Source organism: Homarus americanus, unplaced genomic scaffold (assembly GCF_018991925.1).
Source record: "Homarus americanus isolate GMGI-L3 unplaced genomic scaffold, GMGI_Hamer_2.0 scaffold57980, whole genome shotgun sequence".
Lineage (NCBI taxonomy): Eukaryota > Metazoa > Arthropoda > Malacostraca > Decapoda > Nephropidae > Homarus > Homarus americanus.
Window position 1 is genome coordinate 24,290,622 of NW_024716703.1, and position 27,410 is coordinate 24,318,031.

General features: G+C 36.2%; 1 protein-coding gene across 3 annotated transcripts; it reads right to left on the reverse strand.

Annotated features, from left to right (window-relative positions):
- Window positions 1–365: 365 nt before the first annotated feature.
- Window positions 366–27,356, reverse strand: LOC121858349 (ring canal kelch homolog). Of its 3 annotated transcripts, XM_042354775.1 has the most exons (15): window positions 27,201–27,341; window positions 24,639–24,732; window positions 22,373–22,522; window positions 21,387–21,493; window positions 20,078–20,196; window positions 19,316–19,491; window positions 18,915–19,011; window positions 17,701–17,857; window positions 14,812–14,936; window positions 10,755–10,867; window positions 8,130–8,307; window positions 7,883–8,023; window positions 6,423–6,537; window positions 3,534–3,674; window positions 366–946 (listed from the first exon to the last, which is right to left on the reverse strand). In XM_042354775.1, the coding sequence occupies exons 2-15, from the start codon at window positions 24,659–24,661 to the stop codon at window positions 771–773; spliced, it is 1,818 nt and encodes a 605-aa protein (XP_042210709.1). In that variant the 5' UTR covers window positions 24,662–24,732; window positions 27,201–27,341; the 3' UTR covers window positions 366–770. The 3 variants fall into 3 exon arrangements, with proteins under 3 accessions (XP_042210709.1, XP_042210708.1, XP_042210707.1); XM_042354774.1 differs by lacking the exon at window positions 24,639–24,732 and having other exon boundaries at window positions 14,827–14,936; window positions 27,201–27,356; XM_042354773.1 differs by lacking the exon at window positions 24,639–24,732 and having other exon boundaries at window positions 27,201–27,356.
- Window positions 27,357–27,410: the final 54 nt, after the last annotated feature.

A 27,410-nucleotide genomic window follows, 5' to 3' on the forward strand; every position in this document is an offset into this window, starting at 1 on the left:
AGTAAAACAACATTGACTGTCAACCTTGTACATGATGATCTTTTGAGTGAGAGAGCTCGGAACAATGTGTCTGATTCAGGTCTTACAAATCATTCCGAAAAGGACATCATCAGAAGGTTCATACAGTATGTTTAAATATTACAGGGGCCTAGAAAGTTAGGGATCAAAGTATATTACTCTACAAGCCAATTAATCAACTACTTTTATTTATCAAAGTTCTGGTCCCATGTTGAAAGAATTATTCATATTCTGATGTACTTCCAAACTGATTTTTTATGTAAAAATATTGTACTGTACTGTATATTAAAAATATGCTTACTGATACAAAATGATAGATTATTTTGATCATATAATTTACTCTGTTGTACCATTTTTCATGTAAAAGTAAAAAAAAAAAACTAATATTTTTTTTAGCTATACTGTATTCCCTTTAAACAATTTAGTTTTCTATTCTAAACCATTACCATTTTATAACTCTCAGAAATAATAAATAATGGCACCAATAACCATCTTCAGCTCGTAACACCAATGATGTATAATAGGATGCAAAAAATTATAACCATTAACTTAAGGCTGCTAGCATATCAGATATGTTTTATACTGTCCACGATTCTGTGAATAATAAACCTTAAGTGGATGGCAATATAGAACTTAATTTACCATGAACTAACTTAAGAGTACCCAAATTATTCTAGTGTAGTCCACTGGGTATACTGTACTGTATATATCAATAATCACAGAAGTCACTCCCCTGCACCCTCTGCCTCGTCTCAGAAACCCGGTTTATCAATAATAGCTACACCTGCATAGGATCTGCCAATGCCCATGTGTGCCGGCAGTAGAGTCCACACGTCTGTTTTTGGGTTGAAGACCTCCACTGATGCTAAGTTGGAGGTACCATCGTCTCCGCCAACTACATAGAGCAACCCATTGAGGGCAATCACACCTGCAATTTTACATTTGTTTAATAATGTGAAGAGAAGATAATTAAATTAATTATTATGCATCAGCCCTTATTCCTAACCTATGGTCAGTACTTATTAGCCCCCTTAAACACTGCCCCCCAACATGATATCAGTGAGCGGTCATCTCACTCATAATAATTTTACTCCCAGTATTTTCTCTCCCCACACATTTCACTCCATGAAATAATTTACAAGTGCAAAAAAATATATATTATAGTGTTCCATAATCAGTGCTGGCTGTACAGGTAGTAGCTCAATGAATGAATAAGTTGTTTGAGAATACATTCCGATGGTTGCAATTGAGTGCCCTCCAATTCCTCAAAATAGGCCTGGTTATGAAATTCCAGACAACTATAAATTCCTAGAGACAAACTGTTCTTGCAAATTTGACAGCGATGAAAATGATGGAAACAGATTTCCTATTTTCCATAGAGAAGGATCTATAGCATGGCAGGTGATGTAACATTGGGCAGGTGATGTAACTTTCAAATATTACAAACATTTACTTTATTAGTTGTATACTTTTCATGTTCAGGTGATGTCATTTATTGTTCCAAGATTATAATTATGCACTTCTTCTAAACAAAACGTGAGATGTACAATTTATTTTTCACAGTTATTAAAACTACAGTAAAAACCCCATTTCGAAATAATGGGAGCTCTAATCATTACAAATTACAAGATTTTATGAATATGGGGGACACCTGAAAAAAAATAAAAAAAAATAAAAAAAATAAATAAAAAAATGGTACTTTTATGTTATCTGTCCCAATCAAAATTTAAATGTTACTAAATACAATGCAGTACTAAAAGAAAGTTCTATGTTAATTATTACTTAGTTATTTTACCTTCCATTATTTGATTTTAGTCTTTTAATCCTTTATTTTAATTCAGCGACATATGACCTAAGCCAGAGGTGGCCAGACTTTTGTGCGACTAGATCTACCTTTTCCATGGTTATCCACAAACTTGATCTACTAGCACAATTTTTCCTAACATCCAGCAAACAAAGAATAGATTTTGACTCTTTATGGGAAGAGAGAGAGGGAAAGAGAGCTTATATAATTTTCAATGTATATCATATATCCAAGAACGATATGGGGAAGAATTTACTTTAACCATGTGATCTTTTTGTTTCCATTACATGATACAGTACCAGAGCAAAAAAACTGATGGTTTTACATGAAATATACTGCACCATTCAAAGTTGTGTTTTTCCAATTTCTCCAATCACCATTTTTAGAGAATTGACAACTTTTTCAATTAAGCTGTTCCACAGATTTACATTAAGTAATGAAAAGATGTTATGCATCAGCTTAATTTGTGGTCATGACGTGAACTACTTGAAAGTGTAATCTCTGGTATTTCTATAATATAATCTCAGTACTAGGAGCATCTCTTATACTAATAGCCTTTGCTCAGAGTAACAGTCCATGCTCTAACCTGCTTAACAAAGTATTTCACTTTTTATCAATTTTCTTGATTTCACATTTTAATGATTTTGTCTTAAAGCCATTTATCACATTCACCCAAAAATAAGCCATGGATGTGGAGATAAATATTGCTTCAGAATGTGACAACTCATTCACAGATATGGCAACCGAAAAAATACGAGCAACACAATTAATCCTTATGAGAATGGGGATTCACGATTAAAACGTGGTTTAACGCAGTTAGCTTGAGGGAACCTTCACAATACAGTACAGTAAGCCCGGATAATTTGCGGATTTTTATTTTGAGGTCCTCTATTATTCGCGGATGACACTCTGGATGTACCCAAGAATGTCTAAGGGTAGTTTTAAAGTTGCTGGCATTTTCGTGGTCGGGACAGGGAGCCATTCGTTCTAGAGACAGTTATTTCCTTTACCTGTATTGTGCAGTCAGGGTCAAGAGTTTTGAACACTTGACAGTATGTGGCATGTAACTACCCGAAGATCTTAGGTATTAAGGAGAGTTTTATCCCATTTTGTGGTTCAGGCATAATGTGTGATGACAAGTAGTGTTATTAGTATATCCCAATCATATATGTATAAATAGATGCCAGATATTGCAAAGTGTTCAAGACTTTTGACCCTAACTATACACATGTGTGGAGACACACAAAACACATACAAATAAATAATAATGGGAAAATCCTCTCACAAATAATTATAATCTTTTTTATTAAAAATGTTGAGTCTACCCTTAACTCCATTCCATGTTTTGTTATTAATAGAGCATGGAGAAGACTTGAGGAAAAACTTAACCTTTTTACTTTTATTTTTTTTCTGATTATTTGTGAGAGGACTTTCCCATTAATATTTATTTGTATGTGTTTTGTGTGTGGGTGTCTACACACACACACATATATATACAATACAGGTAAAAGAAATAATTGTCCTAATGCCAAACACAAAGAGAATATACATTTCTTTGTACACAAGTAAATATGTAACCCCCTCTCCCCAAGTCAGCAAATGTTATTCGTGGATTTGGCGATTCGCGGACATTTTGAGAGCCAAACCCCCGCAAATTTGAAGGGCATACTGTAGTTAGCTTGGAGGAAACCTACACAATAGAAAGACTTACCTGCATTCCTACGACAAAGGTTCATGTCAGCAACGGGGTTCCATCTGTTGGTGTCAGGATTATAAACTTCTACACTCTTCCTCACCAGTGGACCATCATGACCCCCAACAGCATACAGGAGACCATCCAGCACTCCTACCCCTGTACCGTATACATCAAAATAAATAAATAAATAAATAAATAAATAAATAAATAAATAAATAAATAAATATATATATATATATATATATATATATATATATATATATATATATATATATATATATATATATATATATATATATATATATATATATATATATATATATATATATATATACCTATATATATTTTTAAGCTACCTGTTCATTTATGAACACTTGAGCTTCATATTAATTAGCACATGAGTAAAGGATAAGAAGATAATAATGTTGGACTGGCCTGACTGGCAGTTTGTGTGCATTGGCTACTGCTCAGAGGACAAATGTAATTACAACACATGGTGAGTACAGTACACTTAGAGGAAGTTTTAACAATTTAATTCAATTAACCTAAAACAGCTATACCTGTACAGTAGTCTTCATATTACTAGTTTGACATGCGGTACAGTACTGATATTGGAATTACACTGTACATTTTCACTTTCCTGTCTACTTTTAGGCATCCTTAAGCTGACATCGCACCCACAATGCACTGTGAGCAGACCTCAACATGTTTTCGCTTGCACTGACTGGGAAACCAGCTTTAGTATCAGTCCGCCAATACATTAAACGGTTCTAGGGCTTAAATTCCTTACTATTTTAGTAAATATCAAGAAGTTTATACTATTCAATAATTTTAAAAGTTTAATATTCAATTTTTTAGTCATTTTAACAATTATTGAACATAATTGAAGGTAAAGTGACTAGTTTAATGTGCAGCATCCAGCCTCTTAACACAGCAAACAGGAGTTAGTCTCTCTCTGTTTTCACTGGAGGTAACATCTTGCTTGAGACTCTCTTCAACTAAATGCTTTTTTTCTGTGCTTCCAAGCAAATTATTGGTCATTTTGAAATATATTTTACATATTAACAATATATAATGCAGTGCAGTGTTGATTTAAAGAAAATAATCTTGAATTACACCAAGAGAGCTAAAATTTTATGGGTGAAATGGCGCCATGGGGCGACTTCTCTTCCACCCCAATGCCTTCTCTTCTTCCTTCTCCTCCACCCCCATTCTAAATCCCATCATCATCATCCAGGAGCCTTCTACATACACACCTCAAAGTAAGTGAAATTTTCTACCATTTTTGTTGAATTTAGGAAATTTTCGGTGAGCTGGAACCAATTACCCAAAAACCCATTGAAACAATGGTTTCGGTTAACGAACTTTTCGGTTAACGAACGACCTTCTGGAATGGATTGAGTTCGTTAACCGAGGGGTCACTGTACTGTATATAATTATGCCATGAAAAATAAATCACAGAAATTATAATTTATTTGGTGTGAATTTCTTGGTACTTTTTACCACCAAGTGTGGGTACAGTGGCTTAACAATGCTGACACAGTGTGTCGTGATCTCTCTGGGGGATAACGGCACAGTGTGTTGTTATCTCTCTGGGAGATAACGGCACAGTGTGTTGTTATCTCTCTGGGAGATAACGGCACAGTGTGTTATCTCTCTGGGAGATAACGGCACAGTGTGTTGTTATCTCTCTGGGAGATAACGGCACAGTGTGTTATCTCTCTGGGAGATAACGGCACAGTGTGTTATCTCTCTGGGAGATGACAACACTGTGTTGATAACAGAAAATAACAGTCAGTATCATAAAAATATAACAAATAATTTGTATTGACTTGATAATAAAAGGATACATTGCATCAAACGTGGTGCCTCACTTCATCTTCTCTCCCTCCTCCCTGCCACAACATAGTAACCCCCCATAAAAATGATAGAGAGAGAAGCCATTTATTATGTCTGCAGTTGACTGTATTTCTCCAGTAACCATATAGAACAGGCTTATGGGCACAAGTTGGCAGGCTCGCTGAATCTAAAAATGTTCCGTTAGCCCACAGAAATTTCCAGTAGCTCGTAATTGTTTTTGAAATGTGTGGGGAAATCTTTCAAAACTCTTAAGGGCAGAAACAGTGGCCAAAGCATCAGACAGTCCTTCAACCAGAGGGGCTGGGTGAGGGGAGGAACGACGACTCTACATGGACTCAACGCTTCAACACTGGTGAATAGGTCTCAACTTATGCTGACATTCCTTAATTTATGCTTATTATGTTTGCTTTTTTTTCTTGCTTGACAATCTGAACGACAGAGATTAATCAAGGGGAGAAGGGAGTGTTTTGGGGGGTGGCTGGTCCCTATCCTCCCAAATTTTTTATATTCTTATGGGATTTATTGCTTTAAAAACCATTGATTCCCTATCTGTTGACATTTTGTAATCTGCACATGCATCGGTTACCGAAGTATACCTGTATTTACAATCTGTTTACATTGTCTTAATTGTGAAACATATTATAGGGGAAAAGAGAGGCTGGGAATGTAACCTACTTATTTTTTATGGTTCCTATGGGAGACATTGATTCATTTAACGTCGTTTCACATAACTTTGCATTTTACAAGAACATAACCACGACGTTAACAGAGGACTTACTATTTTTTTTCTTACCCTAAAACACTATGATCATTAAACTAAATTCTTGCTCAGTAGGACCTAACTGTGCTTATAATTACCCTTGGGTTTTACACCATAGAATTGTAGGCATGTCTCTCATGGGTCACTCCCCGTAACCCTTATTTTCCATTAGACCCAGTCCTTGTCATCCACGTTTTTGCCAACTGGAAAAATTCTAGGACCTAGCTCCTGTAGTTGGTGAGGGACTACTGTATGTGCTATAGTGTATTGTCTAAATTACTGACCTGCGCCACTCCTGCGTGCTGACATCTCTGATACTGATGACCACACATCAGAATCTGGACTGTAACATTCTACTGATGCCAAACACTGCCGTGATGCTCCATCATATCCTCCAACCTTAAATTGTAAAAATGTAATTATAAATCCTATTGAGTAGTGATAAAGTGTTTGAGAAGAAAATGGTTATAGGTTTAATTCTCAACCAGAAAGGAGGACTGGGTTTCTTCCTTGAAAACAAGCCTTAGTGCACTCAGCAACGACACAAGCACAATATCGGGTCCCCTTGCCAAAGGTGGAAGAACCCTTCAGTGGACTATAGCATCTTGTCAAGGGGGTGCAGTAACCCCAAATTCTGAATGCTGAGCATCAGGAGATAAGTACTTACCCACCCAAAGGTGCAGCAAATGAAGTTACTTAATTACATTGTACCATTTAGAGTTTTTTTGTTTGTTATTTTTTTTTATTTTTTTGTTTTAGTAAAAGCAACATGTGTTAGAAAGGGAATGATAGGTTTCAGTTGCATAGGACTAAGTAATGTTGCTATGATGTTCAATATTTTCCTGAGAGAGGTAGTAACAGCAAAAGCAAGAGAAAAGGTGAGGTGAAAAAGTTTGGTAAAGAGGGATACGAGATACAAATGGGAGGCGAGTCCACTGCTGTTTACAGATGACACAGCTCTGTTGGGAGATTAGTAAGAGAAGATACAAGGGTTAATCAGTGTGTGTGTGTGTGTGAGTGTGTGTGTGTGTGTGTGTGTGTGTGTGTGTGTGTGTGTGTGTGTGTGTGTGTGTGTGTGTGTGTGTAAGACTGTATATTTAGAGATATTCAATTATAAATGTGAGCAAAAGTTAGGTGAAATAAAGCAATGAATACAGATAGACAGGAGGCAAAGAAAAATAATTATTATATTTTTTATGGAGGTACAATGGCGAAAGTATGAGTAGTGGAAAGAAGACATACAGGTAAAAGATGTATACTAAATGTAAGAGAAATGACATGACTGGAAACTACACGTGGGGTGAATAATATGTAGAAAACAATTAATACAGAAATTAGAAATGGAAATGAAATCATTGTTAGACTGAGAGCTGATTGGTGTTTGACAAGGTGATATGGGCATATTGTGGGAAAGTTAGCTGAAGATAAAAAAAAAGAGAGTATATTATCCAGAGGAAAATGGGAAGACCAAGGAGATGTAAGGTTGGGACAAAGAACATACTAAAATGAGGGAAATGGAAACCCAGGAAGCATTGGTGTGCAAGAATGATAACAGAACATGACTTTGATAGGTTTACGGTGAAGTTACAGCAGTAAAAGTAAAAGGATGACAGCAAGTGAAGAAAGCATCTTTGTTTGCTCTTCAGTTGTTAAAGTGGTGACAGTGGGATATAGAAAACTTGTGGTATATAACAGAGAGAGAGAGAAAAAAAACGAACAACTCTTAATTTAAAGGCAGACTTACTGCATAGAGAAGCCCGCTCACAACTCCTACTCCAACTGATGACCGCCGAGTTGACATTGGGGCAATCATCCGCCATTCATAAGCTTTTGAGTCGTACATCTCTGCACTGTTCAGACCAGTAGAACCATCAAATCCACCCACCTGAAAAATTTACCTCTCAGAACAACAGCTTATCAGTCCTTTTTAATTATCTTTCTCATATCCAGTTACAAGCAAGAACCTATGAAGGGAGGAGTTTAACACTTACGGCATATATACAGCTGTTAAGAGTTGCTACACCCAGTGTTGATCGTCGTGCTTCCATACTGGCACAGGAAGACCAAGAATCTCGAGTGGGGTCATAAACATCCACAGTACGTACACGTAAAGAGCCATTAAAACCTCCGACGGCATAAACTTTCCCATTGATTACAGCTATGCCACATCTGATGATTTCCACAAAAAAACAAACAAAAAAACACAGAATTAATTACAACAATGAAAATGGGTCTCCAAAGCATGACTGCCATCTAGAACAGTAAGGGTAAAGCATACTAAGCCCTGAGTATGCAAGGAGGCAGCATGGCCAGCATGTACTGTATTATTAGACCACCTTCACTTCCCTTTCTATAAAGTTAGGTATCCATTCACAGTTGCATGAACTGTGTGTGTCCCAGGATTGAACCATCAACCTCTAGGGCATTAGGCTAGCACTGTATCTACTCAGATGTTGTGTCTTTATAACAAAAGTAACTTGAGGTTAAAATTATTCCATGGAAAATATAAGTAACTAAAAAATATCTCGTTATAAAAAAAAAAAAATACAACTTTAAAAAACTATAGTTAGTGACACTTTTAAACATTAAAGGACACATCACTTAAACTTTCAGTCACTGCAAAGACTGTACATAAATCACCCAAAAATCTATGACAAAAATAATATCTTGCACAACTTGCCAAGCCTGTGTTAGCCTGAGATACAAAAATTACAAAAAAAGAAAAAAAAAGGAGAGTGCACAGCCATGAATCTGACCACATTAGGAGGAATGTGGTCATTCCTGCTTTGAAATTTTTTGAAATGTTTTAAACTTTACTGTAATACTGGTATTCTAAGAGGATATGCAGATACCACCAGAGCTGTCTTGATAGGATTAACCACAAAATATACGAATATAAAGTTCACTAGCTAATACTTTACTCTAAATATTAGACTTTCAGCTAATATATGGTTGTCTTTAAATGTCTTTCCATTGTTCATTATAATAAAAAAAACAATTCCTTTTTATTCTGGATAGAGTTACTGTACAGTACAATATCAGATTTGTATATAACTTTCACATTAAACGATTGAAATTAACTTCCCAATCTTTAACAAGAGTTACATTTACAAACATTCCTTTATGTAATGCTACATTTCCCTTCTTCTTGACCTATCCTTACCAATTATCAATAATTAGTTCTCACAAAGCCTTCTCAACCATCATCATAATATCCAAGCTTCTATTCCAGACCCCTCTACAATAGCTGGCACATTATGTTTCAAAAGTGCTGGTTCTTTTTATGATAGAAAAAACTGACTACTGTAGTGTTGAACATTTAACAAAGTTTAAGAGACCAACAAGAAAGATACAATTATTAAGCACTACAACTACAACCATCATCTAAGCATGTAGTTGTACGTGTTACATTTAGCCAACAATTTAGTGGTTTATTTTAGATTTTCTGTTATTGGTTAGTTTCCTCACCAAGGGAAAGGACCCTGCTGGAAATAGCATATGATGGCTTCCCTGGAATATCCTGAGTCAAGCTAACTTATTGTTTACCATTGCTTGTATACCAGCACTGTCTATGTACATGCAGAATCTATGTCAACTTGTAGGACAATTTTATTGAATAAATATCTATCTACAGTGTATTTATAAATTGTATTAATATAGGTGTGTTTTGAAACTATATGATAAGTTGGGAATTGTTGCAGATGAGTTGGAAATAAGACAGTGATCTGAAGACTCAAGGGTATTGGCAAGATAGTCATATACAGTATGCTCTCAGAGTACGCAAGGCTTATGTTTCTGGGATCTGCATGTAAGTGCAAATTCGAATATATTCAGGCCCCCCCCCCCCCAGATCATAATTTCTAATGACATAAGACTGCTGGCTTTGTCAGGAGCATGTGAAAGGAAATTCTACCAGCAAATACACCTTTACACATATCCGTTGAGACATTGTTACATAATTATTTGACAAATTTCATAACCGAATGACAACACATATCGAATGACAATCTAAAATAACTTCGTTCATGCTAACGGAAGTGATTGACATAAGTTATGAAGTTGACAGACGTGAACAATAAACCGACAGTCTACATTTAGTTTGAAAATGTAACAATTGGAGAATGACATACCACCAACAGTTATTTTAGATTGTCATTCGATATGTGTTCTGTCATTCGGTTATGAAATTCATCAAATAGTTATGTAACAATGTCTCAACGGATATGTGAAAAGGTGCATTCACAACACTTTAAAAGAATGTGTCCAAATGTTGTGTACAGTACTAATTTCCTTTCTAGGGTTTGTCCATTCAGTTAAACCTCTGTTATTTGGTTAAATATGACAAGCATGACCCTTGGAGAGTGATCAAGAGTTTTGTCTTTTAGGACTGGGTACAGTGGTGTGAACTGGTTCTTCCAAGGGAATACCATTACAAGCATTTGGTCTTTCTACATTGAGAGGCAACATCCACATCACTTGGCAGATCCACATGTGCTGGACAGGTAACAACACACAGTTGTCTAGCTCCAATTGCTCAGAGTACCATTGGGTGACATTGTCATAGACTTAGCATGCTCATATACATAGATCAGTCATTGTCTCAATCTTAAACTTACCTGCAACGTCTTGTTGGCATTTCTGCCACAGGAAACCACCGTTCATCCTTGAAGTCATAACACTCTACACTGCGAATTGCCTTAGGAGCCTGTCCACCAACCACCAGTAGAACCTAAAAATACAAATTTATTGGATATGTAAATTTTCATAAATATCTTAAAATACATTGGTACTAACAATAATACATATTGGTTACACACTTAATACTTACATACACTCATCAATAGACCTAAAATTTCTGTAAATTCTTGAATTTTGGTTAGATTGTCAGATTCTAAATGACATACTGACAAGCAGCAGAGGCGGCCATATTACAACATCTAAGATTTTTATAAATAACTTCTAAAGCGAACTTACTCTGCATTTTATGGAAATAGTACTATATGCAGTGACAATCTCATCCGTTACAGATATCATTCGCCCTCTGAAGCTTCAGTGTGACTCTCTAGTAAGATTATTTTTATTACCAGTATTAATATTGTTTGGAAGTGGCAAAATTGTACAGCTCTACCAAATCAATACACATATTGCACTTTAAATACAGCACAGTACTTATTGGGCTCTCATCACAAGGCACGTTCTTAATGGTGAAATTATATTGTTGTACGTATATTGTTTAGTCAGTCTTTGATGGGAATGTTGTCCTTAATGAAATTTGTGTTTGTAATATGTCTTCCTATTCAATATAAGGACTAGCAAGAGTTTTGTACAGTGCAAGGGATATTTCTTTAGGTCACTTGAATGTCCTTTTCCAAAAAGACACATTTTTAACTACATGTAGTTCACTGATTTTCAGGCACCCCCGTGACCAGAACCATGCTGGACCAGCGGTTTTTCCAAACCATCAGAGGTCAATTTATCGGTAAAATCATGGACATAATTTGTAGCAACACCTCACATTCACACCAACGTGTCTTGGCCATGACCACCACCACATCAGTTGATGCTATGAACAGTGTTATCAACTCTGAAATTGAATTCCTGCCAGTTACCAGCTCCCATGAAAAATAAAATAATATATACCACAGTAGGTAGTAGGCTGCAATCAAGCAGGGAGGTACTACTGCCTGGGAAGATATTGGAAGCATAATGTGTTGTGTAATGGTAGACTCCTGCTGCCATATGGCATCACAAAATTTGTGACCAAGTCCCAGTTGCTGATCTGACTTTCTGCCTCATTTACACACAATTGCAGGGTCTCAGTTGTTTCTCTTACTTTGACAACGCAAAATACATACGGTACATAGTTTTTCACTCTTAATCTTTTTATTTTTGTATTTCTTTATGGTTCTTTATTATTATTATTAAATTTTTGCTTCCCAGGCCCCAACATGGGTCAGTGACCTGAGCCCTGGTGGGCTAATCCCTGTATAAGAAAAGAAAAGAAAAGTAACAGCCTAAACGGTAAGTCAAATGCCTGAAGCAAACTCACAACTTCCAATACCTATTTGCCAGCATTCATAAACCATACCACCTACCTTTCTGTAGTTATTTAACAATTGTGCTACTTCAAACAACATTTGTATACAATCTAGATGAAAAATACAGCTAAAACAATTAAGAAAAAGCCAAATGAAAGTTTAACACAACTGCCATTTGCATAAATACTTGGCCACAGCAACACAGGTCAGCTCGAAGACGCTACCTCTGCCGACTCCCTAGCAACACCACCCTCCACACTCCACTCCCTTCCCAGTACAACCAGCTAGCTCCTGCACAATGAAATGTTAATTCCTTTTATGTTTTTGACCTATTATTATTATTATTAATATTTTTCTGCACATTCTATATGAATGACTGTGTGCATGTAATAGAGTAAAGAAATATATCGTACAACTCACCAAAATTACGAGCTGAACAATAACATAGCTCACAGCTCAGCCTCACCCACTACTGGGTGGTGAGTCGGCTATACAATTATAGCTCCTCCCCGACTTAAGACCACCCAGACACATGACCGCCTCAGTTGTACCCAAATTTTGTCAAATTACGTATTTTCGAGTCCCAACGTCAGTGATTGCGCTGTGTACTGACAAAATTTTTGTTTGTAATTCACTTTAAAATGGCTGGCAAGCTTAAAAGTGAGAGTTTTGTGGTGCTGAGAAGAAAAAGAGACGCCCATTTTAGATTTTCTATGTATTATTTAAGCACTTTCGACTTACGACCATTTTGACTTATGTCCTGGATTTGGGTCCCTAACCCCGTTGTAAGTCGGGGAGGACCTGTACATGCCATCTCCACGGATATTATTCACAGTTATCCCTCATTTAGGTTATTATCCCTCGTTTAGCAAAAATTTTGCTCAACATTACGTTTTTCAGGAACAAATCCCCATAGTTAAATGAGGGATACCTGTAACTCTGTACAAATATAGTTGTTATTAGGGGTAACACTCTAAGCCTTTACCATGGGAGGGAAACTTTATGATCTATAATACAAATGCCAATCATATCACCAGCATGTACACCTTTTATAGTCCCCAATAACCCAGCCTCATGCTGACTGAGAAAGTTTTGGATTTTTTATGTACTATACCTGTACCTGTATTACATAAGAAACTTTTCACAATGGTGTTCAGTACACATAATCAGTGTTGATGAGTAACAAAGTAAAAATACAGTACGTACAGGTATCCCTTGAGATACAAAGGGGTTATGTTTCAGAAAACTTGTCAGTAACTCAAAACGTATTTCCCCTGGACTTCCTATATACAACTGCAGATATGTTCTTAGGAGTAAAAATTGTCCCCACAAATTATACTAATTAAGCACCTAAGACTTTTTAAGCAAATAAATAACTGATTTTGTCTTTTCATAAACCATGTACAGGTATCAGTGATGTGCAAAATTACAAAAGTGAAATTAACCCCCCCCCCTCCCCCAGGTAATGTGTGTTAAGGGGGGATGCATTCCTGGGTGGGAATTTTTGTTTGGGTACTTGGGCTGATTTTTCATACAGAAACACACAAAAATCAATAACAAATATACTGTATATGGAATAGAATATAAAATGCACTTGAGAAGCATATCCATATTGTTGCTCTCAAGTGATGCATCTCTAGAAGATTCATCAAGTGACAACCGAGCACCACTGTGGCACAGTTAGCCACTACACCCAGTTTCATAACTCTTACTTCTTTAAAACACTAAGAATGTAATAACTCTAAGAATGTATAAAGAATTGCATAAGTTGTGGTAATTAGTGACCACCTGAGAGCTGTGTGCATGTTCTGTCTCTCACGACCATATGTCAACTCACCAACCACCACCATTTGCTGTACAATACTGTAATATTTACCGCTCTTATGACAAAAGCAATAACTGCAGGAATGCATAAGAGAACAGTGTAAACTGTGGCAATGAATGATTTATTGAGAAGCACGTGAGGTTTCTCCCTTACACCGCAGTTCGTAGACTGAATTTTTAGAAGGTTCTATTAGATGCTTCTCAGTTGCAAGTAATTTGTGTAATGAAATTTGCAATAAACATAGATTACTTGTACAGTACTAGTAAAATATTACATATATTTTTAATGGACATATTGAAGAGAAATATGAAGCTGATTCTTGAAAATAATAACCCATAAAAAGCAAAAGCAAGGCTTGTCTAAGTCTGTGCCCCTGAGATTTAATCAAATAACACTGAAAATAATTTTGGTGTCATAAAATAGAGTAAAATAATAATAATAATAATACTGTACAGTAGAACCTTCTCCTTGAATGCCCAGAATCTCAGCTTGATTCAGGGGCACTTATGGAAAGTAGTTCACCCTCCCTCCTCCACAAAAGTTTATCAAGATATACTGTAGGTACGTTAGAACTGTGTGTTACTACATACACTTGTACTAACAAATGTTATAAAAAATACCAATCAACAAAGGAATAATTCAAAACGTGTCTAAAAAAAATAAAAAAATATTAATCTCCAAAAAGTAATGTTAATATATGTTAATAAACAGGAAACAGTGAAAAAACTAAAAAAAACTAAACAAAAACTTCTAAAAAAAAAAGGGCATTACGAGAAAAGCTTATAATTATATATGACAATATTTCCTTACTTCGCTAAAATTTACCTTAGGAAGACCAACAGGCTGCCGGGGTTTGGTTCTTGGAGACTTAAATAGTGCCTTCTGTTCACCTTTTAACAGATGAAACTTCATAGCTTCTATTAGGTAATCTTTACCTGTAATTTAAAGACAAATATATATAAAACTACGTATAGTTAAATAAATGAAAAATACATCTTAACTTTTTTTTTACACACTTTTAACATTATCAGTAGCTTTATGAATACCTAGCCTGAGTGACTGACTGATTCACCCAGAGCTCTTTTCACCAGACCACAAAGACCAACTCACTCCAATGAAGCTTCTGGTCACCCAGGTTTAACTACATCTGAAATTTATCATAATTTTGCTTTGTTCCTTACATTCAGCTGAGTGGACAGTGTATGCCTAGTCTAGGTTTAAGACGACAGCATCTGCTGGTGAGTACAGTATACTGTACCTTATACAGTATAGTAGTAGTATACATTATTTTGTTTACAGTACAGGTATTAACAATACACTTATTCCCCAGTATTCACGAGGGTTGTGTTCTTGGAAATTGTCACAATTCGTGAATCCGCAAATACTGAAAAAAATAGGGTCTGGTGCAGTTGTGGAAATGTGTTCCTACACCCCCTATGGTAACCCGTGTCTCCAAACGGCACCATTGCAGTAAGTAATATCTCCGTTAGCCAGAATCCCTCACACCCAGTACTCTCCAATAGCAGGAATTGAAATTTGCTCAGAATTTTTCCGGAAAATTCTCAGAATTCTGAGTGTGGGAACAAATTCCGAGGTTGAAATTCAGGAGCATTTTCTGAAAATTCAAGAAAAATCTTAAAAAAAATAAAAAATAAAATAAAATCTGGGTCTGGGAATAAATTTCCAGGGCATTCCAAAAGATTGCATCATGCTCCAACCCATCCACACAGGCCAGGCACGTGGGTGGATCCCTTAGTTCCTATTCTGTTGCCATTGTAGAAAGTTGTTCCCTCGCTAGCTGCTGTTTTTGTGTACAATTTGTGTTGTGCAGTACTGACCATTATTTTCCCAGAACCACATCAGCCAAGAATACAGTGTGCAGTGTTAAGAACATAAATAGTGATTAGTCACTTGTACTGTACATTCACATTACCCACACTGTGTTACACACATCAACACCACCCACACCATCCAACAACCCCCTCCAACACCACCCACACCATCCAACAACCACATCCAAAACCACCCACACACCCCTACATCACTCAAACACACCCTCACCCACACCCTCCAACAACCTCCCACACACACACACACCCTCCAAGAACTGCCCACACCCTCCTACAACCCCCCACACACACACCCTCCAACAACCACCCACACACACCCTCCAACACCTCCCCCACACACCCTCCAACACCACCCACACACCCCAACATCACTCACTCTCTCTCACACACACTCCCACACCCCTAACACAGGAATTAAGACAGCAGGCATGAGGGTCTTATTGTATGATAAATTTGTGCGTGTGTGACTGCACAGTAACAAGTAAAATATCAGCTGTTGAGGAGCGCTTGGCAACACTCTTTCCACTTCATCTTTCTAATTACCCACACCTTTCTGCTTTCTCACTATATATTTTAAAATGTTATGTAACATAATGCTGAAGGGATACAACTTTGCTCATATACTGTGTACTTATACTTATCACAATCTCCCCCAAAATACTTTAGGTTTCATGTTTATTCAAGACATCTTTAGGTCACGAGACCCACTAAACCCCACCCAACAAAGGGTGACCTGACATTCCATCAGAAGTTCAGTAATATGAGACCACTAATCCCCCATCTTACCTCCACCTGACATTGTTGCAGATCAGGTCAGTTACATGAGACCCACTAATCCCCCACAGCTCCATGGGAGTGAAAAATACCAGCACCGGTATTTGCTGTTACACATATTAACTCACGGCCGTAACATATAGATCTATAATTTTTAAATACAATATATTTATTTAACCAAACTTTTAGATAAACTATTCTGGATTCATTTAGTAAAAAATGGAGTTTCTAACTTGATTGGAACTGCTTTTACGAATTCCAGTACAGTAGTTGAGACTCAAGGAAAGCATCCCCAGTTCCCAGAAACATTCTGGGGGAAGTGGACTAGTGTCTGTGCAAGATGTCTAGTTTAGACATTCGGAACTTTTCCCAATAACAGGAAAAGATTCACAGAATAAGGAAGTTTTCCGGGTTTGAGAAAGTTGTCTGGTTAGCCGGAAATCGCTCATCCCCGGAAGTGCTCTGTAGCAATTTTTCAGACCAACGGAAATAGCACTGTAGTAGTATCAATACGTATTTATGAATGAAACACGTCCGTCTTTAAACAACCAATACCAATTCATTCATAAATAGTGATGCTACTACTATTGTGGCGGTGCCATTTGGAGACATGGGTTACCACAGGGGGTCCACAACTGTACCATGGCACCAAGATTATCATTCTTGTAATAATATTTTGGGTTAAAAATTATAAATGTTTCAGAGATGGTGTTGATGCTTATCTGGACCGAGTTTATGTAATACAAATAAATTTTTTTTAACAAAAATTAATGTTTTCTCTGCATATAATTCAAGTTTGAGCAAAAGAGTAAACATTACAATACTCTAATGTGGCTTAGAAATAAAGAAATTATAATATACAACTATAAAATAAGAAAAATGAAGAGCATAGGTGTGTGTGTGTGTGTGAGGTGAACATATGTAGAGGCAGTGAGCTGTACTGCGTGGATGACTCACCCACCTCCCTCCAATGTGACATAAAGGCATACACACATATGTCTCAGTCTGCTGGTTGACTGCCTGGCTGAACAGTCATTGTCATTATATAAATCATGCTGTGAAGCAAATGACTTACACTGAGTATCTTGTTTCAGAAGGGGTTCTTCTTCCACCCGCTGGATGAGATAGTCCTGAGAGAGTAGTGGCAGACGTACATATTCCATCAGTTCTGCTAGATACTGTTCTCGGTTGGTCAGATCACCACTCACCCAGCTCATCACACATTCAAATACCTACAACACAAAACAAGTGTTTAGTGCAGAAACACATACATACACACAGACTGACAGTGAAACCCACAATACCTTAAGAGTTAAAATAACCCAGGTTTGATAAATAACACTATTTACAGTAGTACGTACAGTATACACTTTCTGGAAGGTACTCCATTTATCCTCGCACTTTACTGTGCAGTACTTACAAGCCTTCAAGCAGAACACAAAAACACTAAAATTATAATCTACTGATGCCTGTGGTGGGGATCCATTTTCTCTTCAAGAGTTAAAATAAAAATCTTAAAATTCACACAGTTATACACAAATATAGATTATATTAACTCCCTGACTTCGGGTCATGTCACAATGACTCGCATTTCAAGAGTTCTGGTTACATCATATGACGTTTTCATATTTTACATGCTTGGTATCATTTGTTTCTGTTTGCTTTATGTTTGGTACAAAACAAAGACATATGAAAAGACTTCATTTGAAAGTGAATTTCATCTTTAACTTTGACCTTTTATGATAAATATTTAAAATTTTCTGACATCCTCTCTGAAGTGCTAATGCCTTGAAAACATTTGCAGTTTGATAGTTCAGTTATTTAACATTATTTTAGAGAATAACAGGTCTGCTTACCAATTGTGAACTTACTTAGTTTGAATAAAAGGACAGCTACACAAACATTTTCTATCAACCAATCAGCTATTTGTAGCTATAGATGAGGGGCGTTGCTTATGGACCAGGTTAGTGTGGAAATACTATAATACTGTATAACAAAAGCCTCATTAATATCTAATCTTAAATGATGTCCCTTTTTTCAGGGCTATGGTCACAACCTTGTTTTTCAAGTGATAACTTAATGGGTAATTCACAAGCTGCTTATTAGAGTGTGTTAGGCTTTGTATGATAAGTACTGTACAGATATACTGTACTGTAAAAGAAAATTTAAGGTAATCGTAGACCAATAGGAATGACTACAATGCCACACAAATTTCAATCCATACAATCTTTACCCTACTTTACTTACTCTTCTCTGAACTCAGGAGAAAGCAATAAGAACATCTTATACCTTTTCTTCAGATGGTGTGGTGAGTCTATCACTTGAGATAAGTTTGATGACTTGTTGAGAAGTTAAGGATAGGAACTCTTCACACTCGACCACCTCTCTGTGGAAAAACACAATTGATAAACTACATAAGATCATTGCATATTCTTGATTAGTAAAATTTAATCCCCCAAAAAGGTTTGTTTTATAAGAAAAAACTACAATACGAGATTGATTAGTCAGTAGTTTGGCCCCACTGATAGAAGTTTTCAAGGTGGCCAAAGAAAAAATACTGTGGCTGACTTGACAAGAAGTCTCAACTACTATCATCGTAAATGATACATTGTAGCCAAAGAATCTGACATAATAGCTACAATTTCAAGAATAAAATTATAGAATTCCAAGTTGTCAGTCAATAAACTTACGTAAAATGCTGTTCAACGTAACTTTCTGCTATGGACAGTAACTCGAGACACCCATGAAGATCTGCAAAGGCTCGAATACCAAGACAGTTTGTGGGGTGGAGCTGAGACTGAAGGAAGTCACAACAAGCATCTCGAACATCTGTCAGCTGAAGAAGATTAGCAGCTGGGAGAAGAACCTGCAAAAATAAGAAATAAAAAAACTTATTACACAATACTGTACTCTAATTTTCCTGACTACATTTTCAAATCTTCTTCTTTTACCAATACTGTATAATAAATGGTGGAGGTAAAACAAGTACACACAGTAAAACACTTTCCTCATTATGATTTTATTCATTCTTACTGCTGTAATGTGTTCTGCTATGGTTTTAAATTTTATGTTGGAATTTTAAATACTGTTATCAAATTAAATGTTTAAACATCCTGCCTAGATGGCAAGTCTCCATATCAGCATCAATAAGTGACATGACACTCTTAACACTTATAAGTGACAGATATATTATCATCTATTTTCAAATAAAAAAAGAAAAACTCATGATTTCCTGTAATTGTATCTACACATCAGTAAAAAAAGTGGTTACACATTTTTAATTTCCTTATTGTAAAAAATGAAAAATTTCTGATATATGTACAGTGAACTAATATGTTTATTATTACAAGTGTGTTTCTACAGATACTGTATCTGCATATTACATTTAAAAACACAGTGCTGTACAGTATACGGACAAGGTCATGCCATGAGCACGTACAACCTTATCTCACCTGAACATTTTCCTCTGTGACCAAAACTTCTGCTGTGTATACATAATCAATAAGAAGTTGCAATGCACTACCATCAATATCTTGTAATACTATTCTCTCTTGTCGACTTTCCTCAAAACCTGAAAAAAAAGAAAATACAGTATTGATACATCAGAAACATGTGTTACAACCAGGTAAATGCTTATGTCATGATGATGCTGATTTCCAGCACTGCCACCAGGGCACATTATTACAATAAATCGGTGGGACGCTCCACTTTTACAGGAAAGCTTACGGTAATTAAATCCAATGGTCTTTGGTAAAATAAATAAATAAATAAAAATTCGAGGATATTTACAATTTTCAAGCAATTTCAATGTCAAATATAAGAACATCATGGTTATGTCAACTTAGGAAAAAAAAATGAAACCAGAACTTTCAATATTAGATGGATACAGTAATTCAAACTTTTTGGGAACTAACCTGAAATCTTATAAAGTTCCGAAAGAGTTAAGGGGGAGGGGTCTTATTCTTCTATACTTATCAACTATTAATTCTATTTCCAATCCTTAGCTAGTATCAGAATGGATGAAGGAGTGCATAATTTAACCTCTCCCTACAAATAGCAATGTTGTACTACAGTATTTAAGCATATTATAGCTCAGAGCTATGACACTTGGCATACAGGTACAGTACACTAAAATACAATACAGTATACTGTAGTACAATATATTATTTGTTATTATACATATGCATGGATAAGAAAGCAAGGAGACAATGACTGTTCCATCTACCAAATCCTCTGACAGCCCTATGCAACTTACATTTTTAACATTAGTTCAACAGTTCTAATAAACTCCAGCATAATTAATGATCTGAGCATCACCAACTTGCCAATTTCAATTAATAAGTAAATTAACTAAATATGTACAGTTGGCAACTCAAGGCCGTTTGATTACTATAGTACGTTGTAAAAATTAAGAATGCATGTAAAAGTGATTGGTGATTGCTTACTTAGTTCCCCGTTACTTAATTTAATGGTTGGGCCTAGTTGTTTCGTATTATATTATACTACGTACTATAGTAAACAAACGGCCTAGAGTTGCCAGCTGTCTCCAGCAGTGTTCGAAGAGTCTTGAACGAGCCTGTACAAAGAAAGACAAAAGTCGTGTTGTTATATTTTGTGAAAATATATGCTGAAGGGCTAAGCTTTTGGTGAGTTCTGCCTTGTGGTAGGGGGCTCTCATAATGTTTCACGAGTTATATTTAATCTTCGGACAAAACCGCGACACGACTTTTGTCTTTGTACACATCGCAATACAATACTCACTAGTAAACATAGCATGGAAGTATGGACTGCATGAAGCCAACACCATCTTATGGGCTGGAACTTCTGTACTGTCTGCAACTAATACAACATCGCACAGCTGACTTTGTCTGAAATCAATATGAGTGTATTAAATTACTACACTAGAAAAAGAGGTTCACAATCATAAGTGCCAACAAAATAATCCAAACACAGTTGATTCCTCAGGTTATTCTACGGAAAATTGCAAAAATCCACAGGCCCTTACATAATCTCTCATGATTATTGAGTCTTTCATATAATTTCCAATTCATAAATTTGTCTGGTGGCTATAAAGGGGCAGTCAAGAAAAGTGAATGATTATCTCCTGGGTCATGACTTTATCCCCTCACAGTCCCCCTCCTGTGAGGCATTTACAAAATTGTAGAATATTGAAACATAATTATGCTGGTTTCTACAAAATTAGAAACTTCAAAATCCATTTCTTAAATAAATATGATCTTTCTATTTGTAAAGTCCAGTACATTCAATATTCCTTAAATTACAATTGAGAGCTTCTGCACAATTACTATTCTGTAGCCTTCAACAAAATAATGTTTACTCCAGTGATACTAAAACATGACAGTTAAAAGCAATAGTTTTTACAGTTGAAAGATGCAATTAAATAAAAATTCAAGATCTGGTTCCCCATCGTGTTAACAATTACAGTATACTTCTTCCACTATAACTTTTTTTTTCTGGGAAAATTAACATTTCAAATTTTTGGTGCCCTGCAATTCTTCACTTACACCTGCAACCATACTGTATTAATACACAGTTGTATATTCATCACCCTATTCTAATGTTTGTGTTTCATGGTATACCAACTTTAAGATATCCCTAGAATGTCCATTATGACTTAATTACTAAACCCATTACAAAAAGAACTCTGTAAATTATGAAATGCCCAAATATTTCTAATTTCACTCTGAAAAGATATTTAATCATTGCACCCTAATATTTTGTCTCACCTTCGCATCAAATTCAAATTATCAAATGCTCGAGGGAAATGTTGAGGGTTTCTGTAGGGCAGCTTGTGCTTGGTCTCTGAGCGTGGAATGTGTTTCTGAGAACTCTCATCAAGGGAATTTTGGCTGGCATGACGCAGTAGCAGGCGGTTGCTGGAATACAGAAATTTTTTTTTGCTTTCTTACCTCATGAAAGGCCCCCAAAATGCAGAGAAATATATATAAAGTGTACAGTACAGTACTGTATATATTTTATAATTCATAATGTATAAATCTAAAAAAATAAAAAATAAATTTCTACATAAATACAGTATCATCATGTCCTGTTTTTCCTTGCATAAAAGCATAAAACAATAAACATTATATCATTACTTCTATTAACAGTGGACCGCCAAAATAGCTCAAAACAGTGTCGGGTTATTTAGGCGTGACCAGTAATGCATCCTATTCGTTAATTCAGAGAGTTGTGCAATGAGCTTGCTGATCCCCTAAAGATCTTGTTAGGTAGATGCCTGGATGAGCAAAATGTTCCCAGTACAAAGCACATACCGGTAGACATCATTTAAGTATAATTTCTTTCATCCTTCATGCCCTGACTACTACAGATGATTTATGATCACAGAGAAAATGTGAAGAAAAAAAAAATAAATAAATAAATAAAAATAAAAAATAAATAAATAAATAAAAATAAAATACATAACATAAAACATGGGAATTATTGAGGACTGACCTGCAGCCGATTTTTCATAGAAAACGATTATAAAATGACACACTTTCATTGTGTTTTACAGTATAGTGGACACTCGTAGTTTGTGCAAATGTGTTAAAAAAACAAACAGAAGTGCTGTTAAAAGACTTCACCAACCTAACCAAATAAACCTACCTAACCTTACCCAACTTTCTAACCAGGGGCAGTATATTAAACAGAAAGAATTTACTATTATCGGTATATGGTGTAATTTTATGTTTTTTTGTGGACGTGAGAGCAGCCGCCCGCATCGGCATTGATCCAGGCCAGGTGACAGTGCTTTGAAATATGTCATATACAACACTGTACACAAACCCAGTTAAATTTCACAGTACTGCTGTGAAAAGTACTAGAACTGTAGCACAAGACCAGCGACAGCCTTTACACACCATGCTGAAAATGAAACTGGTACTGAAATGAGAGGCAAGTAAAATAAAGAGCGCGGCCGTATTACCACCGGGAAGACAAAGTAGTGCACCTTAGGCGCCTAAATATCTATCAAACTAAGTATATGCACAAGAAATGATTATCATATCAGTACTCACTGATGAAAATAGAGCACGAAAATAAACAGCAAAACAAATAACTCATCTGCAGTTCAGTCATAAATATTAACCAAATGGTTAAATATTATAAAGTAAAAATTAAAATAACTCAAAACTATAAATTTAAGACAAACATTATTGAATAAGTTATTTGTATTTTTTTTTCTATCTCCCCATATATGACTCGACCTTCAGTTAGGTGGTGGTAACTAAATATTAACTGGTCAATATTCAGAGAGTCACTAGGGACCTGAGTATTGAGTCATATATGGGGAGATGGAGAAAAAATAAATAAAACGTTTCCATCAGAAATGTATAGTTTTGAGTAAAAGTAAATAAAGGTAAACTATATTTGGCCAATCAGCATTAGTGTTGATGTGACGTTATAGTCGTGCACGCCAATCAGCGTGTGTGCTGATGTGATGTAATACTCGTGCACTAATCGGTGTTCGCAGCCAGTTAGAAGATGGCATCTGTGTGAGATGGATGTACAGTCGGCCACAGGAATAAATAAACACACTACAGCAGTAAGGTCCGAAAATGGTCTGGTAACGTTGAAACTGCGCATCCAGATGCATGATGAAACTCAGCTCCCCCCACCTATTATCTCTTAACTATTTTCTGTTTCCCCTTCTTTATTCTTCTATTTATTCCTCTTCCTTCCTTCCTTCCTTCCTTTACTAATCCAAACATCAGTAAAAAAAAGTAGGGTAAGAGACAAAGTGGGGGAGGAGGAGGGAGCCGTACGATAACTGCAATCCCATTCGGCAACAAGTTTACTAACATTGGATAAAATATATTACTTGTAATATAAACACAAGACACTAGTAAAAAATTCACAACAAATGTATTTATGACATATATGTAGGAATAAAACAAATTACAGGTCATTTTGTAATTTTGTCTGTTTTGTTCAGGATAGTGTTACCAGATATTTTGTCTGTAGATATACAGTATACTTATTCTTGTGACTGACTGTACATTGGCTGGCCGTTGCATTATTCAGCACATTTTGGCCAATGAAGCAGCAGCTGTTGTCAATTTTAGGGCTCACGGTGTTTTTGTTTCATCTGTAAAGTGTCAGAGATGTAATGGACGAGTTGATGGTTCTGGGTAAACACAAGAAATACACTCTACCACATTCGTAGAGTGATACAGTATATAGCTCCTCCCTGATTTACGACTGCCTCAGTCGTACCAAAATTGTCAAATTACGTACTTTCGAGTCCCAACATCAGTGATTGTGCTGTGTACTGACAAAATTTTTGTTTGTAATTCACTTTAAAATGGCTGGCAAGCTTAAAAGTGAGAGTTTTGTGGTGCTTTGAAGAAAAAGAGACACCCATTTTAGATTTTATATGTATTATTTAAGCATTTTCGACTTACGACCTGGATTTGGGTTCCTAACCCCGTCGTAAGTTGGGGAGGAGCTGTATATAATTTGCAATAAAAGTTGAAAGTCCTGCTATAATAGTCAAGATAAGTTTATTTCTCTAGAAACAGGGCTGCCATTTGCAATGACATCATTAGTTTCAAACTTATCGCTGCAGTCGGAGGTAGTAGAAAGGATGGCGTCTTCAGACCCCAAATGCAACGTTCAGGTAAGTTTTAAGGGTGTCTTTTTTTTATGGTCTAAGTCATGGACATTTCGTAAGTGAAGAAATGTGCTGTGAAGAGCAACTTCAAACATAGGTTGGATGGATATATGAGCGATAGGGGTTGGGTGTAAATACTACTCCCCAGTATGGGCCAAGAGGCCTGCTGCAGTTTCCTCCATTCTTATGTTCTTTTGGACATAAAAAGACTCCCATATTCACACCAGCTCAGCTGTCATGTGCTCTTACCTGGTAGACTTTCCCTTTTTTTTCCCCCAGTGTATTTACTGAGTATATCAGTACTAGATGGACATACGAGTAAATTTAGAAGTAATGACATCGTCTGGACTTTGTTTTGAGAATGCCCGATGCAAGGTAAACATGACAACATAGTGCTGTTATTGTTTTGATGATTTACTAATGAACCACTGGGATATATCATCATTTATATTAATTAATGGGTACAATTTTACTTTAACTACCAGAAGCATTTGGATGTTTAGATTTGAGATAGGCTATATAGGGTAAGTTTTAAGTTTGGGTCGTCCCTGTACTTAGACATGCAGACTATGTTTCTTTCTGATGGTTTGTGATGTGTTATGAACGATTTAGACCTTCACTTCTATCGAAAATCACTAATTATGAGTTACTACCCCCTTCCGATGTATGTTAAGCTAATCTTATAACTTACCATGCCCTAACCTAACCTAACATATGACCTGTATTTTCTTATGCGATCGAAAAATGTTTTGCGACACAAATCTCGTAGAGATAATAATGTGTCTTATTATTTAAAGTTCTTAATCCCATAGTTAGAATCTTAAGGTTCCCCAGATGACCATAACCAAAATAATACCAGATTGCTTGGAATGTTTATATTATGAAATTTGTAGTAGGGGCAGCTAATATACATTGAATTAATTAATGTGCTTAGTAATATTTATATATTCAATATAGCATTACTGTGTTGCACAGTAAAGCACAATTAATTATCTAATAATATTTATTTAGAGTCGATCAACCGAGAAGGTGGGACAACTACTGCTGGCTGCCTCCGGCTGGGAAGCTCGCCCCAACCAGTGACTTTACAACCAATCACAGAGCTTTTTGCAGTCACGTGACTTTTTAGCAACTTTAACCCTTATTTTTGACACTTTTTGGACCAATTTATTTAGAAATATGATCACCATAGTGAATTTAAACATTTTCTTGACCTGCCATCTTACGAAATAATTCTGAACATCAACTTGTCCATTCAGAGTGTGAGTACCGCGTAGGCATGGGACTGTGGTAGAGACGGACACCGTGTAGATCACCTGGCATGGAACTGTGGTAGAGACGGACACCGTGTAGATCACCAGGCATGGAACTGTGGTAGAGACGGCCACTTCCTCACTCAAGTGGCATCACTTTATCCTCCTGTACCTCTTACCTAAGGCACGTTTCTTATGCACTAGGGATTAGGTTAGGTAGGTTAGGTTAGGTTTTTGTTAGTTTTTTAAGGTTTTTCCATTGTTTGACCTACCACTTCCTTTCCAATATCTTCACTGTGCATCATTTCCGACGGTAACGTTAAATTTGTATTTAACACGATGAGTTACACTAGAAAACCCTATTTATAATACTTAGGTTCCTGGTCACCCTTTGTGAGTATTGACCAGTTAACCAATACACTAATAACTATTTTGTGCCCCTTTAATAAAGATGGTCTATGATGCATGTGACTTATCACTGTTAAAGACGACTGTATAAGTCTAGCTTCACTTCTATCACTTTATAGAACACATGAAAATTATATGTACATTTTAATGAAATCATGACATTATTTTTTGTTAAAGTTTGAGAGAAATATTACAGTGACAGTCTCGGGCAGTGACACAAGTAACAACATTCCACGGTTCATTTCCTGCCTCAGGCGGAGGGACCACAACGACTTCTCTTACCTGAACTGCTTATCCAGGTTCTCCGGGTCCGAGTCCATGGTTGTAGAGGGTAGTTGAGGCAGGGTTAGGTGTACATGTCAGCTGCCAGGTCCTGTAGTGCCACCTGCCTCCCCTGGTGTTGTGGTGTTGACGCCAAGGTCACCACCAGATGGCTCCACCGGTCACACCATGTTAAACTACTACTAAAACTATTTTATAATAATTATAAAT